At 54.9% G+C, this 21,704-nt stretch overlaps 1 protein-coding gene across 7 annotated transcripts in view; it reads right to left on the bottom strand.

The window, feature by feature from the left end:
• Nucleotides 1-12,824: 12,824 nt before the first annotated feature.
• BCL2L11 (BCL2 like 11) overlaps nt 12,825-21,704 on the bottom strand; it is a 49,871-nt gene continuing 40,991 nt past the window's right edge. For all 7 annotated transcript variants that reach the window (XM_051836354.3, XM_070068802.2, XM_051836352.3 and 4 more), the window contains one exon: nt 12,825-16,741. In XM_051836354.3, the coding sequence (XP_051692314.1) occupies nt 16,643-16,741 (99 nt within the window). In that variant the 3' untranslated portion in view covers nt 12,825-16,642. The remainder of the gene's footprint in view (nt 16,742-21,704) is intronic.

Genomic DNA, 21,704 nt, shown 5'->3' with positions numbered 1-21,704 from the left:
GAAGTGCGATGCTTTGGAGCCCGATTTGCAGGCTGGACATGAGGCTGACCTGTCAGTGCGGGAAGGCTGACCTGTCAGTGCGGCCCAGCTCAGGGAGCTTGGGCAGCCGTATGGAGCTCAGCGAAGCACCTCTCCGCCGGCTGTGCCCTCTTCTCTCCCTGTGGCCCTGGGTGCAGAGCTGGGAGCAGGCCCAGCTGGGATGTTCCAGCGTGCTGCCACTTTATGGTTTGTTTGCTCCTGCAGACATAAAATCCAAGCTTATCAAACAGAAGTCACACTTAGTCCTGCTGTCTTGAGAGGTAAATTCCACCATTATCTCTGCTCCTCAGCCCCACAAGAACACCGAGTTCCCCGGGGAGCTGGCAACAGGCACCAAGGCTGACCTTTGTCCCTACTCCCCCTGGGCACTGTGCCCAGTCATGAGGCAGGTGGGGCACGAGGCAGACAGCCTGGGGAAATGCCCAGGGCTTCCCAGATGGGCGCCGGTTTGAGTCCCGGCTGCTCCACTTTCGATTCAGCTCCCTGCTAATGGCCTGGGAAAAGCAGCAGAAGATGGCCCAAGTGCTTGGGCCCCTGCCATGGACACAGGAGACCCAGAGGAAACTCCTGGCTCCTGACTTCAGTCTCACCCAGCCCTGGCTGTTGTGGCCATCTGGGAAGTGAACCAATGGATGGAAGACCTCTCTCTCTCTCTCTCCCTCTTTCAAACAAATAAATAAATAAACATCTTAAAACATAAGGAATCCAGTGATATGGCGAAGACTTGACTCAATACTGGCCTCTGAGAAGCGCTCGGCATCAACCCCTGACCGCTGATGGAGTATAGGGCTGTGTTGCCCCACCTGGACATCTGGTGTGGCTCAAGCTAGGATGGCCTAGGTTCCAGAGACATCTGGTTGGACGGTGGGGGTTCCAGAGGGGGACAGGATGCACATTAACAGGAAACGGGCTTTGTGGCTAAAAAGCTTACATCAAAGACAGATCAGCTCCTCAACATTCTGTGTAAAACTCTGCCAGGGCTCTTTCTTGACAGCTTTAACCAGAACTCTAAAAAAATCCTCACCTAGGGTCAGTGCTATACTGTGGTGGGCTAAGCCTCCACCTGCAGCACTGGCATCCCATATGGGCTCTGGTTTGTGTCCCAGCTGCTCCTCTTCTGATCCAGCTCTCTGCTGTGGCCTGGGAGGGCAGTGGAGGATGGCCCAAGTCCTTGGGCCCCTGCACCCTCATGGGAGACCAGGAGAAGCTCCTGGCTCCTGGATTCAGATTGGCCCAGCCCTGGCTGTTGTGGCCATTTGGGGAGTGAACCAGTGGATGGAAGACTTTCTCTCCCTGCCTGCCCGCCACGCTCTTTCTCTCTGCCTCTGCCTCTCTGTAACTTTGCCTTTCAAATAAATGGATAATTCTTTAAAAAAATAAATAAATTCATCCTAACTGGGACTGCATAACTCGGGACACGCTGTGAATAGCAGGCAGGGGAGGGGGTGGCTGGATCTCATCTCTCTCAGTCCAGCTGCCTTCCCCCGGGAAGCCCCTCACCAGCCCACCCCGGTAGCCTCTCCTACCCTGAAGCCCTCCAGGACTCCCTTTTTGGAGGAAGGCGTCAGGTGGGAGTCAGAGGGGAGCAAGGCTCTGAAACGCCACGGATGTGGCTTCAATCCTGACCCCCTTCCTCCCATCACCCCGTGATTCAGCCAGCACCTGGGGCGGGCCAGGCAGGGTTCTGGCTCCTGAGCGTGGACTGATCGTGAAATCAAGTGAAGCAGAGAGTCCACAACAACAAAGCAAAACACAACATAGAGCACAACGTTGAGTCGCAAAGCTGGACGGAAATAGACAAGGGGCTGAGATAAAGAACCCAAAGGGACCTACTGGAGATAAGGTTGAATCACAACAAGTTCCTTGAATGGATAGCGGTTAAAACTGGGATGTACCGGATCGGTGCTGTAGCGCCGCAGGTTAAACTGCATTTGTGACACAGGCACCTCACATCACAAAGACAGTGCATGTCCTGGCTGCTCTGCTTCCAATCCAGCTCTCTGCTAATGCACCTAGGAGAACAGTGGAAGATGGCCCAAGCGCCTGAGCCCCTGCCACACGTGTGGGAGACCCTGATGGAGTTCCCAGCTTCCATCTGGCCTAGTCCCAGCTGTGTGGGCACTAAGGGAGTGAAGCAGAGGATGAGTCTCTCTCTCTCTCTCTCTCTCTCTCTCTCTCTCTCATACACACACACACACACACACACACACGCACTAGGATGCTTCAGAGCTCCGAGTGCAGATGCCGGTGGAAAATAAGTACTGCAAACTAGGAGGACGCTCCAGGCAGGACCCCAGGCTTGGGCTACAGATTTGGACCATAGCGGGTGAGAATGGTATTGAAATCCCCCGGGGGCTGATGGAATCACCCGGGAAGTGAGGAAAGAGCTTCCAAGGGCCCAGCGTTCAGGAGGGAGAGCCGCACACCGAATGAGCCGGTGAGGCGGGGGTGCAGAGAGAGCCGTTTGTGGTGGAAGTGGAGGAGGAGAGCGCTTCCGGGAGAGGAGGAGCCAGTGGACCCAGATAAGAGACCTGGGGCAGGGCTGGGCGGGGACTTCAGGCTGTGGACACGAGGTGTATAGGCTGACTTACTTGGAGGATTTTGAAAGGGAAGAGGGGAATTAGGAGTCACCTGCGCAGGGGAGGTGCTGGGAGAGGACAGCCAGGAAGCTGATTAGAATGGTCCAGAGCCAGGAATAGTAGGGAGTGAAAGCTGGAGAGGTTCCTGGGAGCCGGAGGAGGTGACGCCCATGCCCCGGGCAGAGGGAGAGAAGCAGAGGGCAGGGGCAGTGGGGCGTGTGGGTTTGGAGTTGGGAAACAGAGACTTTGGCTGTGTGATGGCACCCCTTGGAATGCTGAGGGCCAAGAGAGGAAAGTGCAGCTGTTACATGGGAGTGGGGCAGTGGGGCTGCCTGGCAGCATGCAGGCTCAGTTCTCTGACTAAGCTCTGACTAAACGCACCAAGGGTGGCCGGAGCCAGGAAGCCTGGAGGGGAGGAGGTGGCTCGGGCTGCTGGTTTGATCAGCACAGGTCGGGGGCTGGCCACTTGCAGGAGCTGCCTCCCGCGTGCTGAGCAGGGAAATTGCCCGCCTCGGGAGTCCCAGGATGAGAATTGCACATCCGGGACACTCCGACTGGGCAAGGCTGGCTTCCTTCGTGGGTGTTTTCCACGTGAAAATCCCAGCAAGCCGAGGGAGAACAACTCAGCCCCAGAAACCACGAGAAAGCAAGGTTTTGGTGCTCGGAGCGACGCTCAGGGATCCCGTCTCTCTGAAACTGGAGTTTTATTGGAGTTTCTTGGAAGGAAACCATTTAGCTTACTTTATGGGGTTCAGAATCAGACCAAGAAAAAAACCTCATAAATAATCCCAAAAAGTTGTACTTAATCTTCTGAGTGCTGCTCTTCCCTCCCTCTCTCTAACGAGGTCTATTTATAGACCCTGAGAAGTGATTTCAGAGCAAAAAATGTAATCTGAGTCCCGAGTTAGAACAATGACAGGGGTTCTCTTCCTGCCCTGGGAAGTATTTTTAAGTCAGTGTCACAGGACTGACGTCAGTGGACTTCCATGACTCACCGGGACCAAAGTCCTTGCAACTGCACATCTGCCGTCTCAGGTGTTCGTGCTTCAGACAAGGGGATTTGCCCGCGGAATGCGCTCAGTTAATCCACACTGGGCTCCTGTTCCTCCACGCTGGCCCCCATGCTGTCGGCCGTCACCTCTGCGCCCAGCTCTCCCTCCTCCCCTGGCCCACGCCGGCCACACACAGAAAGGGGTTCCGATCACAGGGAGCAAGTGCACTTCCTCTCACCTCAGGCAGGCTGTCTGTCTGTCTGTCTGTCTGCTTGTCTGACCTTCCCCGGCCCTGCTAGGCAGGTCAGTGCCCTGAGTGGCCACAGGCGAGCTGGCGCCTTTGATGCATGGAGGAAGAGCTCCCAGAGGCCTCTTCTCAGACACCTGCACAGATAGGAGACGCAGCGCCCTGGGCTGCCCGGGCCTTGTGGCAGGCAAGGGCTTTAGGTCTGATTTCCTCTGGAAGGAAGCTCTGAGAAACTGAGTGCCACCCAGGGTGTGGGGTGAAAAGCCACCCAGGGGTGCCGTCAGGGGTCTGGAGGGAGGTGGGCAGCCCCTCTGGCTCCCACCCAATTTCCGTCTCCTTTAACTTGTCCTAGGGTAGTTATGCTCTCTCCAAAGCAAGAGTTATTTTGCCTTAGCTCTTCCCTGAGTACCTACTACGTGCTGACACGGGGGATGCAAGGAGCAGGCTCACACAGCCCTCGTTCTCACGGACCCCAGGCCTTCACTGACCACCAGACCCCAGAGGGGGCCTGGATCCTCCTCTGAGCATACCAAGGTCCAGCACTCCAAGTTCAGTCCACACCAGAGGGGCTCCCGGTGCATGTGCCAAGCCTGCTGCCCCGAGAATGAATCTGCAGGGAGATTGAATGTCAGGGGAACTGCCTCAGGGGAAGAGACATTTGAGAGGAGCCCTGAGCTGCTAAAGCCGGTCCGGTCCCTCGGGAAGAGGGTGCAGCCCAGGAGCTGGGGGGAGATCAGGAGATGCAAGTGGCTTATTCCAGGAAAGAGCCCACCGAATTGGAATATATTTTCCCCACGTGTCATTTCCCAATGACAAGTAAGGACTTCTGCTCTGTAGGAGCCAGCACTTTAGACAGCCGCTCAACTGTACCAAATGCACTTGCTAGGGTTGCCAGTGGGGCGGGCTCAGCCAGGCAGCCCCAGGACGATTTACCAATCAGGGTCCAGTGGCACCATGGCTCCAGGAGCTGGGGGCAGCTGAGTAGCCCTTGGGCCCTAGCTGGCGGGATGTGGAGAGAGGGGGTGTGTGTGTCACTTGGATAGGCCTGTGCTGTCATGACCCTTTGTAAAATGGTAGAAAGTGTATGTCAAGCAAGAACAGGCTGGCCTACCAGGACCGAAGCTACACCAGAGACCTGGTGGGTCATGGATCACCACCCACTCATCTGCCAGCTGTGCACCAAGCACTTGGTCAGCACCGCTAGGTTCCATTGAGTCAGAGGGACTCTGGCTGAGCCTCAGGGTTCGAGGCACAGAGACACAACCTTCAGTGTAATCATTAAGATCCCCTGGAGGAAGTCTGTTTGCCATGAGCCAACACGAGCCAGCACTGGAATGTGGTGCCTGGGATCCCGAGTCAGGCCAGGAGTGACCCGGGAGGCTGACCCTAGGAAGGGCTTGGGGCAGACCAGGGTGTGCCTGTCAAGAACCCTGCAGAAGCCATCTTTGGGTGGGCTGACACAGCGTCCTCGTACGGCACCGAGCAGTTTGAAGCTGAAGTTTGGGGCGGGTGCTATGGCGCAGTAGGTTTAGCCTCTGCCTGTGACATCAGCATCCCATATATGCGTTGGTTCTGGTCCTGGCTGCTCCACTTCTGATCCAGCTGCCTGCTAATGTGCCTGGGAGGACAGTGGAAGATGGCCCCTGTAACCCATGTGAGAGAGCTGGATGGAGCTCCTGGCCCCTGACTTGGTCCTGGCTCACCCTCAGCCATTGGGGCCACTTGGAGGGTGAACCAGTAGATGGAAGATCTCATTCTCTGCCCCACTCTCTCTCTGTAACTCTCCCTTTCAAATACATAAATAAATCTTTATTTTTAAAAAAAAGCATAAGCCCCCCCTCCTTTTTTTAAAGATTTTATTTATTTATTTGAGAGGTAGAGATACAGAGAAGAGAGAGAAAAAAGTCTTCCATCCATTGGTTCACTCCCCAAATGGCCATAATGGCCGAAGCTGAGCCGATCCGAAGCCAAGAGCCAGGAGCTTCTTCCAGGTCTTCCATGTGGGTGCAGGGGCCCAAGCACTTGGGCCATCTTCTACTGCTTTCCCAGGCCATAGCAGAGAGCTGGATCGGAAGAGGAGCAGCCAGTACTTGAACTAGCACCCATATGGGATTCCGGCGTCTACCCACTACGCCACAGTGCCAGCCCTAAGTTCCCCCCACCCTTGAAGCACTTCTTTTCCCACTGGGGATAGTGGGGCCTGTTTCCCAGTCACAAAAAGGAACATTGTAACCATTTCCCCCGATTAGGGGCTCTCACCCGGGAGGCACTCCAGGCCCTTCAAAATTTTTCTTTATTTGAGAGACAGATACACACACACACACACACACACACACACACAGCTCCTAGTCCTGAATGCTCAGGACAGCTGGAGCTAGGACAGCCAGGGCTAGGACGGCAGCTGGGGGCCAGGAACTCAATCCTGGTCTCCTACGTGGGTGGCAGGAGCCCAGTTTCTTGAGCCACTACTGCTCCCTCCCAGGACGTGCCCGAGCAGGAAGCAGCAGTCGCGAGTGGAGCTGGGTAGGGAACCGAGGTCCTCTGGTGTGGGACTCAGGTGTCTTAACCAGAGTCCTGACCGCTGGGCTGAATGCCTCCCCACCCTCTCCCCTTCTGGCTCTTATTCTTCATGGACACTCATTGTCCTCCGGATTCCATGCACCTGCTGCACACACCACCCCTGCGCGGTGGCAGGTCTGGCTCACGCACACTGTGCTGTATCCGTTCATTTATTGCCTGGTGCACACCCGTATCCCGCCGCCTCCAGCCTACCCGGCAGCTCCTCCTCTTGCCTCTGACCCTGCTGGGCCCCAGGGTTTGTCAACAACAGGCTCTGACTCACCCGGTGATGCCAGGGCTCTTCCCAGGCACACTGCCTGGGGCTGGCCTCACCTGCACTCGGCCCCTGGCCTTGGCCGCAGGCCCTCCAGCCCACTCTGTCCTCCTACTCACCTCGAATTTGGCAGGAGGCGTGAAGGCCTGTGCCAGGGCGAATTGGCAGAGAGACACAGACAGGGGAATCGGACGTTTTTGCAACGACAACAAAAACGTAAGCGAACAGAGAGCAGCTTATTGAGCGTTGTCTTTCAGAGCCTTCTCCCGGGGGAGACACTGGGTCCAGCTCTGCTCTGCTGGCCCTGCAGCTTCTGGAATCTTCTATGGGAGTTCCCAGGAAGCTACAAGTCCATGGCGTCCAGGCCCAGCCACACCTGGAGTCACATAGGGAGCTTTCAGAAATCCTGTACTGGAGTCCCACCCGAGACTCGGAGGGGTGGGCTCCTGCCGTACCCTGCAGAAGCCCCCTGGGAAACCCTGACATGCTCCAAGGTTGAGCCTCTCCTGCTCCCCGCCCCCCATTCCTGGGCACTGTCTGGGGACTCCAGGAGCATGCTATGGACGGCCAGGGGACCCTGCAGCCCCGGTGGAGTCACCCGTCCTTGGAGGTTGAGTACTTAGTAAGACTTAGAGGCTTATGTAGCTTCCGGCTCCGGATGTCCAAGAGCGTAGCGATGGCTTCGGCTGGGCTCTCATGGGCCCCGGGGAAGACAGCATCACAGTGGCAGGAGTGTGCCAGGAGATCACGTGGTGAGACAGGAAGTGGGGGTGGGGGCGGGGCCCGTCTTGGACCTTTTAGAACACTTGTTCCCACAGGAACTTGCTGTATGCAGTACGATGCATACTTCCAGGGGCTAAGACCCTAATAGCCCCACTACATCCCACATCTTCAACGTCCCCTCCCCGCCATGAACACTGCCACACTGGGGTGGGGAGGGGAGGGCAAGTTTCTGGCACAGGAACCCAAGGGGGCACCAGGAACCCCTGAGGTACCCTCAAACCACATCCAGCCACAGCGCCCAGGGGTGTGCTCTAGAAGCGAGTGTTGCATTCAAGTAAGTGCCTGAATATTCACACGGCAGGCTGGCCGTTTATACTCCAACTTGCTGGGATCCTTTTCCACCCTCAAACCCAACATTTTCCCTTCCGAATGAATCAACCACACTGTGGGTTTTTTTTTTTAATAGAAAGCTTTTATTTAATAAATATAAATTTCATAAGTACAACTTTTGGATTATAAGGGTTCTTTCCCCCATACCCACCCTCCCACCCCCAAACCGTCTCCTCTCCTACTCCCTCTCCCATCCCATTCTTCATTAAGATTCATTTTTAATCATCTTTATATGCAGAAGATCAACTCTGTACTAAGCAGAGATGTGAACAGTTTGCACCCACACAGACACACAAAGTATAAAGTACTGTTAAGTCTGAACAGAACTCCCGGTTCCCCAAAGCAGCTCCACTCGCCCCAGCTCCATCCCACCCAGCCCAGCGCCCCACCCCCGCCCCGTGCAGGAGAGGGCCCCCCACCAACAGATAGGGAAACCCCCCAGAATCCCCCGCTAGGATCCTCAATTCCTCTGTTCTCCCAGGTTCCAGACTGCCAAGTCCCATCTCTTCTTCCTACATAGCACCCCTCCCCTCCCCCACTCCACGCCCCAGGCCTCATGGTGGGATGGGGAAATCCCCGCCTGCCCTCTGGGCTTCTACTGCCTTCCCAACACAGCTGGGGGTCTTCACTTTTCACTCTGTACCTCCACGTCATTGCAGCTTTCCCCAATGTTACCATCTCGCCGCATTTTCTTTGCCCTGCCCCCTCCCTGCCTCCACCTCGCCCCCAGCATAGAGCGCACAGGGAAGCACCTTCCATATTTTTTTTTCTGAACGTTGCAAAGAAAGCCCAGACATGGCAGTCTTCACCCCCAGATGCTTCCGTGCATTTCTGAAAGATGAAGGCGTCCTCACACAACCACAGGTAGCAATCCAGAGTGGGAAGCAAACGCCAGGCAGCACCCTGACCTCACCTCCACGTCGCACCCCGATTTTACCACTCGGCCCCGCGTGTGCTTTACGGCAGATGGCAATCCCGGCTCACCGACGGCATTGAGTAGAATCACTTCTATCAGGTTCCGGTGCTCTTATCCGGGCATCTAGAGGGAGCCCAGTCTCCCAGACACGCCCACCCCATTGCTGGCTCTCTGGCTTTTTCTATGGCAGCATGCTCGCTGGTGCCCCGGCTGCACTGGGCTGGCCTCAGGCTCCTGCACAGGCTCTGCAGGGACTGAAGAGGGCACCGGGCAACAGGGGAGGGGTCAGCCGTACAGCAGGGACAATGCCTGGGCTCACACCTCGGCTCTGATGGATGAGCACAGGGATTTAGGGCAGGTGGCTTGTAACTCAGTTTCCCTATCTGGCAGTTACTTCAAACAGGGGCATTTGTTCTGAGATGTAAATGAGTTCAGAAATGCTTCCCAGAATATGCCTTACACACAGCAAGTGACCAGGGGTCATTACGGATGTCCTGACGGGAGCCCTGGGGGAGCGCTGGGACATGAAAGCTTCTCCAGGCTGCAGAGCCTAAGGCTCCACTCTCACTCCACTCCACTCCGGAAGCAGCTCCGCCCCTGGGAATTCCTCTCCAGAGTTCCTTGGGAACACACCCTAGCCTGCCTTAGGACCGGGCGTCTTTATGTTCTCTGTGCTGGGCACGTGGTAGGGCCTTCATTAACCGCTGAATTATCTCCTCAGGAATATGACCACCTGAACTAGCGAAGACAACCAAGGGGTTGCGTAAGCTCTCTGTTGCCTCTCCTGGTTCTGAAAGCCAGCGCGATGACGTATCTGGAGAGGGGTGGCCCGAGTTCCATCTTGTTCAGCTACTAGATAAGGGGTTATTACGAGAGCGGCTTCTCTCCAGATCTGCTTTAAAGGAGAGGAGGCCAGGTAGTTATTATAACCGTGCCCTCCTGGGTCCCTTTCAGCATGTAATTAAGCACCAGCAGGCTCAGCAACAAGGGCCTTGGGCGGTCTCACATGCCTCCACGGTCATAAATTCTTCTAGGGGCTTTGGGCTTGCCCCAGGAAAAGGAGCTGGAGTGTTAGAAGTCACTCACAAAATCAGCGGCCATCCTTTGCCCTGGGGGGTTTCCACCTCCTCCTAGCACATTCCAGTCTTGCCTCGTGGGGAGTTTTAGCAATCGGTGGTCCCCACTACCCCCACCCCACCCCTTCCGCATTCATGTCGTTTTTATAGAGGACTCTTCAAGCAACTTTCCTGGTTCAGGCCTTGAAGCAGGTAGGAATGAATCAGTGCTCCCGGCTGCCAGCAGTGGAAACCAACTGGCTAATTTAGCTCAGAGAACTTACTGGAGGCCCAGGGCTAGTGGCCGGGTGGCCGGGTAGCCAGGCACCATGGCCACGCAACACCCAAAGCCCTACAGCCTCCAGGGTGCCCGCTTGCCCCGCTTTGCCCCCCAGGCATGGCGGTGATGCAAAAAGCACTGGATTGGCCAGGGGCTGCCCTTAGCCATTTGCAAGGCGGAAGGCAGGGGGCAGAGGGAGGCAGGCACACACAAAAGGGAAGTTGAAGCCGGAAAACATGGGCTGCACTGGGTGTTGGACACCCCTCATCCTAGAACAGGGCTCACTAGCAACGTATAGGAGTCACAGGAAGCAAAGTGGGGTGGATGGATAAAAAGATTGCACACCTTGGGAAACACTGGAAAAGTGGCAGTTCTCACCTAAATTAATATACAGCCATTGTAATCCCCAACGAGACCTCCACAGAGCTTTCCACGGAGCTTAAACTAATTCTAAAATGCACATAATGGCAGGTGTTTACATTAGGGGTTAGGATGTAGGTTAAGATGCCCGTGTCCCATATTGGAGCTCCTGGATTCAACACCCGCCTCTGACCCCTACTAACACAGCCCCTGGTGACAGCGGTGAGGGCTCCTGCCACCCACATGGGCACTTGGCTTGAACTCCTGATGCCTGGTCCAGGAGCAGCTGTTGCAGGCGTCTTGGGGGATGGGGTGGGGACGGAGGGTGAACCAGCTTGATGAGAGTTCTCTGTCAGATAAGTAAAAAAAGTTAAAAAACAACGTTGGCAAAAGAGATTTGTATGCTTCGTATGAGAATATTCCTAGCAGCTTTGCTCATCATATCACCAAACTGGGAAGCACTCGGGTGTCCACGAATGCGGTGACAAAGGCTGTGGTTTGTTGGTACAGAAGAATCCTACTCAGTGATACAAAGGAAGAGATCACCAGCCATTGAACAAGGAGCTCAGAAACAAAACAAAACAAAACTGAGCAAGAGGAGCCAGACACAGCAGACCACGTTCTGCACGATTCCATTCAGAGGGGGCTCAGAGGAGGGCAAGACTAATTTTTGGCTGAAAACCCCTTAAATCATTCCTGGGGGGTGGAGGAGGGACTTGTTGGGAATGGGCAGATGGGAAGGTCCTAGAGCGAGGGTGATGTCTTTTTCTTGATGGAGACTGAGTGACAGCTGTAGCCTTTGTCAAGACTTGGAAAATGCACACTTGCTGCAGATTTGCATGTTTTATTGTATGCAAGCTTTATCATCAATGAACGTTGAGTGACAGGCTGAATACTTAGAGAGATTACTGATGTCTGCAAAATCTGAGACAGATTAATGGGTGGATGCAAACAATGCAAATACAGTAAATATTAAAGGGGGAAGCTGGATGGTGAATATGCGGATATCCTGCGTGAAATTATTTGGACTTTCCGGTATGTTTGAAATTTTTTCTTAAAAAATTGCTGTGGTCAAAAAAAAATTTAAAAAAAAGATAAGCAACAGATGGATGGATCAAGACTTCCTCTACAGAAGAGCTTTTTGACCAGAATGTACAAAGAGCGAGTTTGTCAATAGGAAAATTAAAATTCTATAAAAAGTAAGCAAAGGCCTTCAGAAATCAAGACAAATGCCAGCAACGCCAGCAAAGATCATGCAGCTTGTCAAACAGCAGCTTAAGTTTAAATCAACAGTGCCACTCTCCTCCCCGCCGCCCCCCCTGCACCCCTCCTCACCCCCACTACCCCCCAGGCTGAGGGCAACTGGTGGGATTTGCTGTGCATCTGCGGAGGGCGGTCGTTGGTCATTGAAGTGGTTGTCCCCCCTGCCTGCCCCAGCACTGCAACGGGACCCAGTGAGCAAACTACACCTGTGCTCTGGCACCTGGAGCAGCGGTCCAGGAAGTGGTTCACTGTGGAAGGACTGGTGACCGGCTGCCACGTCAAAACCGCCACCCGTCACAGCACCTCCAGAAACAGCAAGGTCACTGCACTGCTAAGCACCGCTCTCCCCACCCGTGCCTCCCTATAAAGGGTTCTGGAAATCACCAACTCCCTCCCACCTGGCTGAGGCGGCGGCACTGGGAGCAGCAGCCAGCAACAACTTGATGTGAAACAAATGCACTTGGAAATGAACTGGTTACAAACTGATAAGGCCCCACTCACCTCTCGCTCACCTGGTGAAAACCGCAAGCAGGGACAAGTCACCAGGCGCACAGCTCAGCTGCAGCCGTCCACCTCCTTAGCCTCAAAGTGGCCAGTCTCACCAAGGCTTCATGACCTGTGTCCCCTACTAGGCTCTCATTGTCCTCCATCAGTCCTGAATCAGCTCTCACCTGCGTGCACCCCACAGAACTCAGAGCCTCCCTGGCGTGAGGGCTGAGGCCAGCTCACACCAGGGACCAGGCACTTGTAGGATGGAACATGCTTTGCAGACAAGCCTTTGTCACTGGAGTCCAACTAGACCTCCTGTCTTTTTATCTGCAGAGTTTTAGACGGGGTAAGACGGCGGGGCATGAACTGGGGGCAGGGCCGTCACCTAAGACACCTGCTTCCCCGCTCCCCCTCCCCCTCCTTCCCACATGCTGAGTCATTTCCCACTGCAGGGGCAGCACACTCTGCCCTCAGCCTTCTCAGCAGCTACTTCAAAACTGCGGAGCGGTTTGCCTCTAAGTCTATCACGGACTTTGTGTTCCAGCAAGGATTTGTAGGATGATCTACCTGGGGCAGGTGTGTGGGGGCCTCCATTCCGACACAACTTCAGCTGTTTCTCTGCCATTTCGTGACAACAAAAATCAAACAGCTCACCAACACAAGTTGAAAGTTTTATTTATATAAAATTCATTAAGAACATAAAAGATTGAGTTTCTTAAAAAAATGTGCAGTTATTTACAGCAGTATTGCACAAGTAAAGTGGCAATTACCCTGTCAAAATTCATCAGTGCAAAACACAAGGAAGCCAGGGAAATTGCAATACAAATGCTACATACGCTGGGTCCTAGGAAACAAGTTAGTGATGGATCAGTATACAGACAGATCAGTGCTATTTATAAATGGGTACCTGATGAGTTCGGATACAGTAACCAGTGGTCGCAGAATCTGGACAGAAAACCTAAAAGCCAAGACAGCCTCTCAAATCTGGAATTCTCAAATAAAAGTAGTCAAGTTACTGGAGCTGGGGGCTTGAGAATGCTTCCGGCACACAACGCTGTTTGCAGCAGAGCCTGGCCGACTTAGCATCACGTGTGGACACATCCCCGCACACGCGTGTGCTGCACACGCAGAGGCGCCAGGCTAAACCAGCAGGTAGTCACCTCGTCACCCTAGTGCTTCCGTGAGCTTCTACTTCTTGAGCCCCCCATCCCAGCTCAGCGGGACCCCCAAGTTCTCGGAGGGAGGGCTTTGACCTGAAGAAGCAGGGATGACCCCACGGTTGGGGGAGAGTGGATGGCTGCAGGATCAGCTCCTGCACACACAGTCCACACGGCAAAGCACAGGGAGCCACAGGTGCTCCTCACCAGCCTGGCCCTCACCCTGGAAGACCACGTGGCCGCACGTCCAGGAGGGGCGCATTTGCATCTCCTCTGCTTGGAGCTGTCAGGGATGAATTTTCAATGGAAAAAAAAAATCTTTCCCCAATGCTGGTAACACATTGCTGTTTTTAAAACGATGCGCGTCTGCAGTCGGCAGAAGTTAGCAGCTCTGCAACAAACAAAGTTGCTGAGTGTTTCTTGGAGCAGACTTGTGTAGCCAGCCGGATTTACACTTTCTTATTGGTATCTACACACAAGCTAAGGACAACAGAGTCCAAGAACTGAAACCCAGGACCCACGCTGGAGGCCGGTGGCCACCCCACACCTGGAGGGGGAAGCGTTCCATGGGGGTGGGGGCAGGGACGTCGGCACGTTCAAGAACTTACGACATTAAATAAGCAGAAAATAAATATACAATATTTCTACATGTTACAGCATCATGAAACAGTAGGACACATGACACAGAAAAAGAATCTACAATATTTACAGTCCTTGATTCTAAAAAGCTTAGAAAAAACAGTGATTTTTTTTTACTTATATAAGCTGTACAAAATTTTACAAGAAAGGTAAAGGAACACAATTGCACACAGACATCTGGCTCAGTTGATAAGTAAAATCTGACCTCCTAATCTAATAAATAGTCAAAATATATACAACATTAAGAAGGGAACACAGAAGAAAATTGTATTCCATTGCATTTTTCTCCCCACGTCACAAGGAATTTTTAAAATGTTTTCGCCAAAATCCATTCCCCCCACCCTTAACTGAAACTTCTTTACCGAATTGTTTCTAGAAGGTCATCTGTGGAATCCCTCGTGAAGCTACTGTGTGTGTGTGTGTGTGTGTGTGTGTGTTTATTGCATCTCGGTGCGAAGTCACAGGACACTTTCTACAAACCTCACACAGGGAGAGGTTATCAAGGCACAAAACCCGCATTACGTATTCAAAAAAGGGATCTAGCTCTTTTTCTTTTTTTTTCTACAAAAATTAAATGACGACAACAACAGAAGCTAAAACGTAAGAGGCATACCCAGGGCAGGTGCACTTCCTGCAGGGAGGCATCGTGACGGAGAGACGCCTGCAGTGACGGCGGGGAACCTCTCCAGGCTCTGCTGCCCACAGCCTGCTCCTTAACACTTCTACAATTCAGAGAACCTCTAACTCCTCAGAGCCTGGAGCCTGGGCGGGGGCCGGGGCCACGGCGAGCAGAGCCCCCACGCCTGTCCCCAGTGCTCTGGGGTTCACAGGGCTGAAGGAAGAGAGTAAAGTGCTGCAGTCACGGGGACTGGCACGTGGGCACGGGGATCCTGGGAGGGGGCGGCCCAGGACCAAATACATCTTTGGTGTGTGATGTCCAGCAGGCCCGTGGCTGCGATCCTGCAAACCGTGGGCTGTGTGTGACCCCACGAGTGCCCTCGAGACACGTCGAGAATCGAGTGGAGCGCCAACACAGCTTCTAAACTTTCCAAACTCCAGGGAGATTGGGGGGAAAAGAGAAAATTTTAACAAAGGAAGAGCATCTGAAATCAAATCATCTCTACCTAAAGGAAAAAATACAGAGGCTATACATACGTACATGTATTTTCATAAAACTGTGAAGACACAAATGCATGGATTTTCCCACTTAATTTAATGTTGATGTAAAAGCAAATGCAATAGTTGTTGGCGCAGCTGAAGATTGGTGGAGTCTTTTAAAAAAATTATTTTCTAAAATGACATGAGTCACCTCCAAGCTTCCACTGTTCCCTGGGCTGTTTCTCTCTTGGTGTCCCTGGTCACTGGACTGGCTTTGGAATGACGGACTGGAGAGAGGGCTCCCCAGGTACCGCCGCCAAGGGGCAGGGAGGCACCCGGGGGACATCCCACAGAGGTGGAGCCCCGGGGGGCCGAGAGAATCCCACTGTCCTAAGAGAAATGGAGAAAGCGGGCAGTTTGGATTCCCCCCTCGTGTTCTTCCCTGGCACTGCTGAAAGTGGAATTCAGCCTGTATGTCAAGGTAGACCGACAGGAGCTGGGGTCAAATGTCGGCATCACAGGCCACGTAGACTGGGGTGGGCTGACGGCCGATGCCTGGAGAATGGCCATATGGGGCCTCCCCCTCCCCCGGCCTGTGGCTGGATGCACAGGCGTGCTGACCGCTGGGGCTGGTGCTGAGCCTGCAGCCGGCAGCTGTGGGGAGGCCTGCAGTGCACAGAGCCCGGTCTCCACTGCTCTCTGCTCTTCAGCACGCTTCTCTCTCGCCACGCCATCAAAGTTACCCGGACACCCGCCCCAGAACTGCTTAGCGACTTGGCTAGTGCACAGGTGGCCTGGGCTGCCGTGCCCCATCATATCCAGTCGTGGGAAGACCCCTGGTCCATGTATGCCACAGAGCCCAGCTGGACCAGCAGAGCATCTTGGGAGATGGCGGGAAACCCACAAGCGCAGCCTGCAGGCGAGCCACGGTGCCACTGCACTCAGGAGGTAAGTAAATATTTACAAAACAGGAGCGGCCCCTCTGCCACTTGACTCCATTCTGCTCCATACACACTCTTTTGGTATTAACAATAATTACAAAAAAAAAAAAAAGAGAAAAAAAAGGTTAAAGCAACCACGGCAGGGAAGGGAGGGGACATGTCACACCTTGCCCTGTGTAAAAATTCTGTACAGTAATCTCTAAAAATAAACCAAGGCAGCTTTATAAATTAGCTGGCTCAGTTTCCACGGCAGGGTTTACATAATCCTCTGAGAGTAGGCAATAAGTTCTTAAAGTTTTAGTACAAAAATTATTCATGAGTTGGTTAAAAATTTTCCATTTCCTTTTTTTCAAAAACCTGTTCTTATTAAAGGAGGTGGAAAAAAAAATACAGACACTGCATGTAAACACCACTCTTGCATAAAATCCTGCTCCAAAGAACCATGATTTGTACATTAAGAAAAAAAGAACTCTCCCGCATTTACATTCAGGACACGCTCCCACCAGATCTTCCGGCACGTAGCGCCGAGCGAGAAGTCAAGTTCATGGCAGCGGGCGCAGGGCGTGAGGGCGGCGCAGCGTCCCCTGCGCATGCTCCCCTGCTGCAGAGCCACAGTGCCGCTGGGCTCCGCCGAGGCCCGGTCAATGCATCCTCCACACCAGGCGCACGATGTAACGCAACAGTCGCAAGATAACCATTTGGGGCTGCTCCTCCGCTGCTGGGTAATTATTCAAAAAAACCTGAAAGGACAAAAGCACAGCTTCTTAGTTTCTCCCTAATCACTGGGCACGTGTGCGCGCGCACACATTCACACACACACACACACACACACACACACACACATTTATTCATCAAATGAACCATCAGTCTCATCTTCCTGTCACTCTGGGGGCCAAAGCACCAGCTCCTCTCCGAGCCGGCTAAGGGAACTGGCTTCTAGTTCCTCTGCACAGGGAAGGCATGAAGCACAGGCACAGGCCCATCTCGTCGTCCTCCTCCTTTAAAGAAAAATTTGTCTATTTACTTGAAAGGCAGAGTGACGGAAACAGGGAGACACAAATCTTCCATCCACTGGATCATTCCCCAAATGACAATAGCCAAGGTCACGCTCAGATGAAGCTCCTGGCTTCAGCACTTCAGCCACCTGCGGCTGCTGCCTTCCCAGGTGCATTGGGAGGGAGCTGGATCGGAAGGGGAGCAGGTGGGACTCCAATACGGGATGCAGGTGTCACAAGCGACAGCTTAGCCTACTGTGCCACAACGCCGGCTCCTGGTTTCCTCCTACTGGAAACTGAGACAGGAAGCAACCAAGGAGTGTTTGGAAAACTCAAAAGAGAATCCCTAACCCTCAGTGCTCTGGGGAGGAAACCACACAGGTGCCGCAGAAAAGCCACCTTCCCTAGCACCTGGAGTCGGCGTCCCATGAAGAGAGGTGGGGGTAGCGGGGACAGAGAAGGAACTGGGTGGATGTGAAGCCATGATCTCACTACCCAAGTTCATTGACATTCTAATGTGTTGCGGACTCCCTGAGCTGCAATTTACTTGAGAAGGCAGTGATTTGGGGTAATTTTCCCCAAGAAGCTAAATGAAGTGGTACAGCGACGCAGCACTGTGCCTCTGGGCGGCTCTGCTGGACAAACACGATGACCCGAGTGGCGCCCGTGGTCTCGGACCCAAGGCTGAGTCAACTCCGCCCTCCCACCCTCGAGTGTGGGGAGCAAGGTGCCCAACAAAAAGGCGCCTCTTCGTGGGTGGCCAGTGTCCCTTTACTACACCTTTGCAGGTTTCAGAGCCTTGGGGTCTTGCAGGTTGCCCCTCTCCCCACCCCCGCCAGGTCCTGGGCCACCCTGTTGGGTCCATCCATTCAGAACAGCCGGACACGGCGACGGAACACGCAGCCTCACTGCCCCGAGCTACAACCTGCTTCACAGCTTGGGTCTGTGATGGGAGCCGGCTGTTTCCTTAACAACCAACCCACACGAGCCCGTGCTGCAGGGCTGTTGGCAGTCCACAGCTCCTCCAAAGCCCCTTCTTGCTCTGGCAGGATAAGGCTTCCAAGGTTACATGGCGGGAACCACCAGCCATAAATCCAGCCAGAATCAGGCCGAGAAACCGATCCCTTCCCAGGCCCCAAACGCCGCCAGCAGACACCAGCTGCGGCGGGTGCGCCTTCCCTGCCTGCCCCGCAGGTCCCCAGCGCCGGCCTGCCAGCCTGGCACGGCGGTACAGCCAGGGCCTTTCCCCTCTTCCTTCCAGGGCTTGGTGGCAGGAAATCAGCCTTCTGCGCGTGATTCCTGCCGAGGCGCCCCGTAACCACAGTCCGCGATTTTTATCTGCTGCACACACAACATTGCTTTGTTTTGATTTAACTTTCAAAATTACTTTGCTCCTTCAGTGTGAGAATAATTTAGGGGAAGGTTAATTTTAGTGTAGATGAACAGCAATAGGTCGAAAGAGGCTTATTCAAAATAAAACCACAGCTTACTAAAATGTAGAAAGCACGCGCTGTGATAGGCCATGTCGCTGCGCCCGCAGGGGATGTCTCGCAGCAACCTGGCGCCCGCGCCATCTTTGGTGCGGGCAGGGAATGGCCGCAGTGATGGGGCCGGGTCACACGGGGGACTCTTGGAAGTTTCCTATCCCAGGACTGAGTGGCCCACGCGCCCCATGAAGACAGCAGGACGATGACGGTGGCTGTGACTCGGGGCAAGAAGTCGCCCCAAGGGGACAGAAGGGACACAGGGAATTTGGGCCAAATGAACTCCCCGTGCCTGGCACATGGAACCTCGGCCCGTGGCTCTCACCCAGCAGGCACGGCAGCAGGCACACCTTTGGGCCAGTCAACAACCACTCTTGGACGACACTGAGCAGCGAGGCCATTATCACTGACTCACAGAACTGAGCCAGCCCTGACAGCCTCGATGGCTGGCCCCGCGTCACGGCTGCCTGCTGGCTGGCTGGCTGGCTGGCGGTGTGCGTGTGTGTGGCCCATGGCAAGCAGGTACCTGCTTCCCGCACACACAAGCTGCCCTCTCCTATCCACAGCCACACGCGCAAACACGGCTTCTCGGGTGCACAGCTCGGGCCTGGTGACGCCAGTGGGGCAGGTGGCCCCGCAGCTGGGTGAGGACGCGGAACTAGCACCCAGCGTTCGGCATCGCTTGTGTTCAACCCACAACAGAGCTCCCTGCGTGCTCTGCTTGAGGAACCGCTGTGCCACTGAGCTCCCCAAGCAGGGCCTCTGGCTGGGAGTGGTTAAGGAGGGAGCTCAAGGCGATCGGACAGAGCCCCCAGGACGCAGGGCATTGGGGAGAGGTCCACGCAAGCGTGCACCTGGTAGGTTGTGGCCACAGCAACGTGTCCAGGATGGCACCGGCAGGTCTGATCACGCAGCCACTGCATTGTGGGGGGGAGGGGTCCTCAGTTACACCAGGTGCAAGGTGAGACCCCGCTGCCCCCCAAGCCTGGCACTGCAACTTGCGGAGGGAGTGGTCCCGGGCATCTCATGTGGGCTACAAGGAAACAGAAGCCCGTGCGCAGGAGAAGCAGCAGCCGTGACGCCTGAAGCTCCTGCCTGGTGCCCCTCCAGGTCTGGGTCCGCCCTGGTGGCTGCTTCTCAGGGCCAGGGGCACCTGCGCACTGTGGGGACATTTACGTTCTTCCAGTCCCAGACTGGGCAGCACAGGAAAGACAGTCCTGTCTTCTAGTCCTGAGTGGAAGCTCCACCTCTCCTGAGAGGCAGGGAGGTTGCCGGTGCTCTGGGCTGAGCCCAGCACCTCAGAGTGGCGCTGTGACCAGAGGTGAGGTCCGGCTCCCCCAGCAGGGCTGAGAGCAAATTCCGGAGTCCCTGTCCCTGGTCATGCTTTCATTCCTGGGCCTGCAAGCTCCAAGTGAGAGCAGCGTCCCTTAGTCTGACTTGCAAAACGACTCTGGACAGGTGCCCTGCTCCAACTACCCGGTGAAGGAGACTTCTCAAGGAAACCACACCTGCTCCTGAGTGCAGACAATGCTCCTGGCTGTGCCACGCCTTCTCCTTGCCAGGGCCCCAATGGCAAGCCAGCCCGGGCTCCATCAGGAGCTATAGGAAAGCCGGGCTACTGGGGATAATTGACTTTTACAGCCATCCTGCCATGTCCACGGACCACCCCTCAAACATGCATAGCTTCCCGGCTGGCAGAGAGAGCCCCTGGGGAAAAGGGGCTCCAGCCAGCATCCCAGCAGGGGCCTGCTCTCACGCAGAGATACCTGTCGCCTGTCGCCTGTCGCCAGCCCAAGGTAATCAACAAGATAATAGCGCAAGGACAATGCAGAGGTAAACAAACAGAGAGAGAGAAAAGCATTTGCTGGGGAGGCAGGTGGGGGAGTAGGGCAGGCAGGCTCCAGAGCTAATCCCTATGCAGAGCCCACAGGAGACAAGGACTGGAGCAAGGAAGGGAGAAAAGGCACAGGGAGGAACCGGGAGTGGGGCAGGAGGGCACTGCACTTGACAAGGGGCACCGGCTCATCGGAGGCAACACTTCTCCCGGCACGTGAGAATTTGATTTCTTGTAATATGCCAGGATGAACAGCCAGGCTGAGCTACAGGACTGCTGATTTCCCTCTTACACACAGGGGCACAGTACTCTGAAGATGTGGGCAACGCCCCTGGGGACAGTGACAACAGCATTCACACAGGGAATTCCTAAATGGTTCCTTGTCCCTGCAGGACCCAAGACGCAAGAGGACTCAGGTAGCAGCTGGGAGAGGGGCCGTGCCATGGGGCTGATGCTGACCCACCAAGGGCTGGGAGCTGCCAGCGAGGTGAGGGACATGCAGTGTTTGACAACAGCATGGACACTCTGACCTGCTGGGGTCAAGGCTGGGGGACAACTGGACATGGCCACAAAGCCATCACCAAACCAGTAGCACATTCAGTTTACACTTGGAACAACCCATCAAGTATCAGGCAATGCAATTACTCTTTTTTTTTTTTTTTTTTGGATAGGCAGAGTGGACAGTGAGAAAGGGACAGAGAGAAAGGTCTTCCTTTTGCCGTTGGTTCACCCTCCAATGGCTGCCCCGGTTGGTGCGCTGCGGCCGGCACACCACGCTGATCTGATGGCAGGAGCCAGGTAGTTCTCCTGGTCTCCCATGGGGTGCAGGGCTCAAGCACTTGGGCCATCTTCCACTGCACTCCCTGGCCACAGCTGAGAGCTGGCCTGGAAGAGGGGCAACCAGGACAGAATCTGGCGCCCCGACCGGGACTAGAACCTGGTGTGCCGGCGCCGCTAGGCGGAGGATTAGCCTACTGAGCCGCGGCACCAGCCACAATTACTCTTCAATGCCGCCTTGCTGGGTGGGCCCAAGGAAGCAGGTGTTGGGGAAGCAGTAGGTTGCCACAGGGACCTGGTCAGGTGGACGGCCATGCAGGTCCGGGACACAGCTGAGTACTCAGTCTCCAACCCTGTGCAGGCAGGGGCGCCTGTCCGCTGGAGAGCTGCCCAAGACACCAAGTCCGAGGGCCTGGGGGCAGAGCAGACACTGCTGCCGCTGCTACACGGAATGGCTCAGCACACTTTGGAGCCTCCCCAGGCTGGTCAGCGGACGGCAAATCCGGCCAAGGGGCCCACAATGGGTTTGAGGGTGCAAGGCTAGAGAAGCGTAGTTCGGAGCCCACCCCGCCCACCAAGAAGGTGTGCACAACAGCTGAGACAGCATGGACGT

Source organism: Oryctolagus cuniculus, chromosome 2, assembly GCF_051225735.1.
Source record: "Oryctolagus cuniculus isolate XC-2025 breed Fujian yellow rabbit chromosome 2, ASM5122573v1, whole genome shotgun sequence".
In the NCBI taxonomy this organism is placed as follows: Eukaryota; Metazoa; Chordata; class Mammalia; order Lagomorpha; family Leporidae; genus Oryctolagus; species Oryctolagus cuniculus.
Note: the sequence above shows the minus strand (reverse complement) of the source record. Positions and strands in the feature narration are given on the sequence as shown.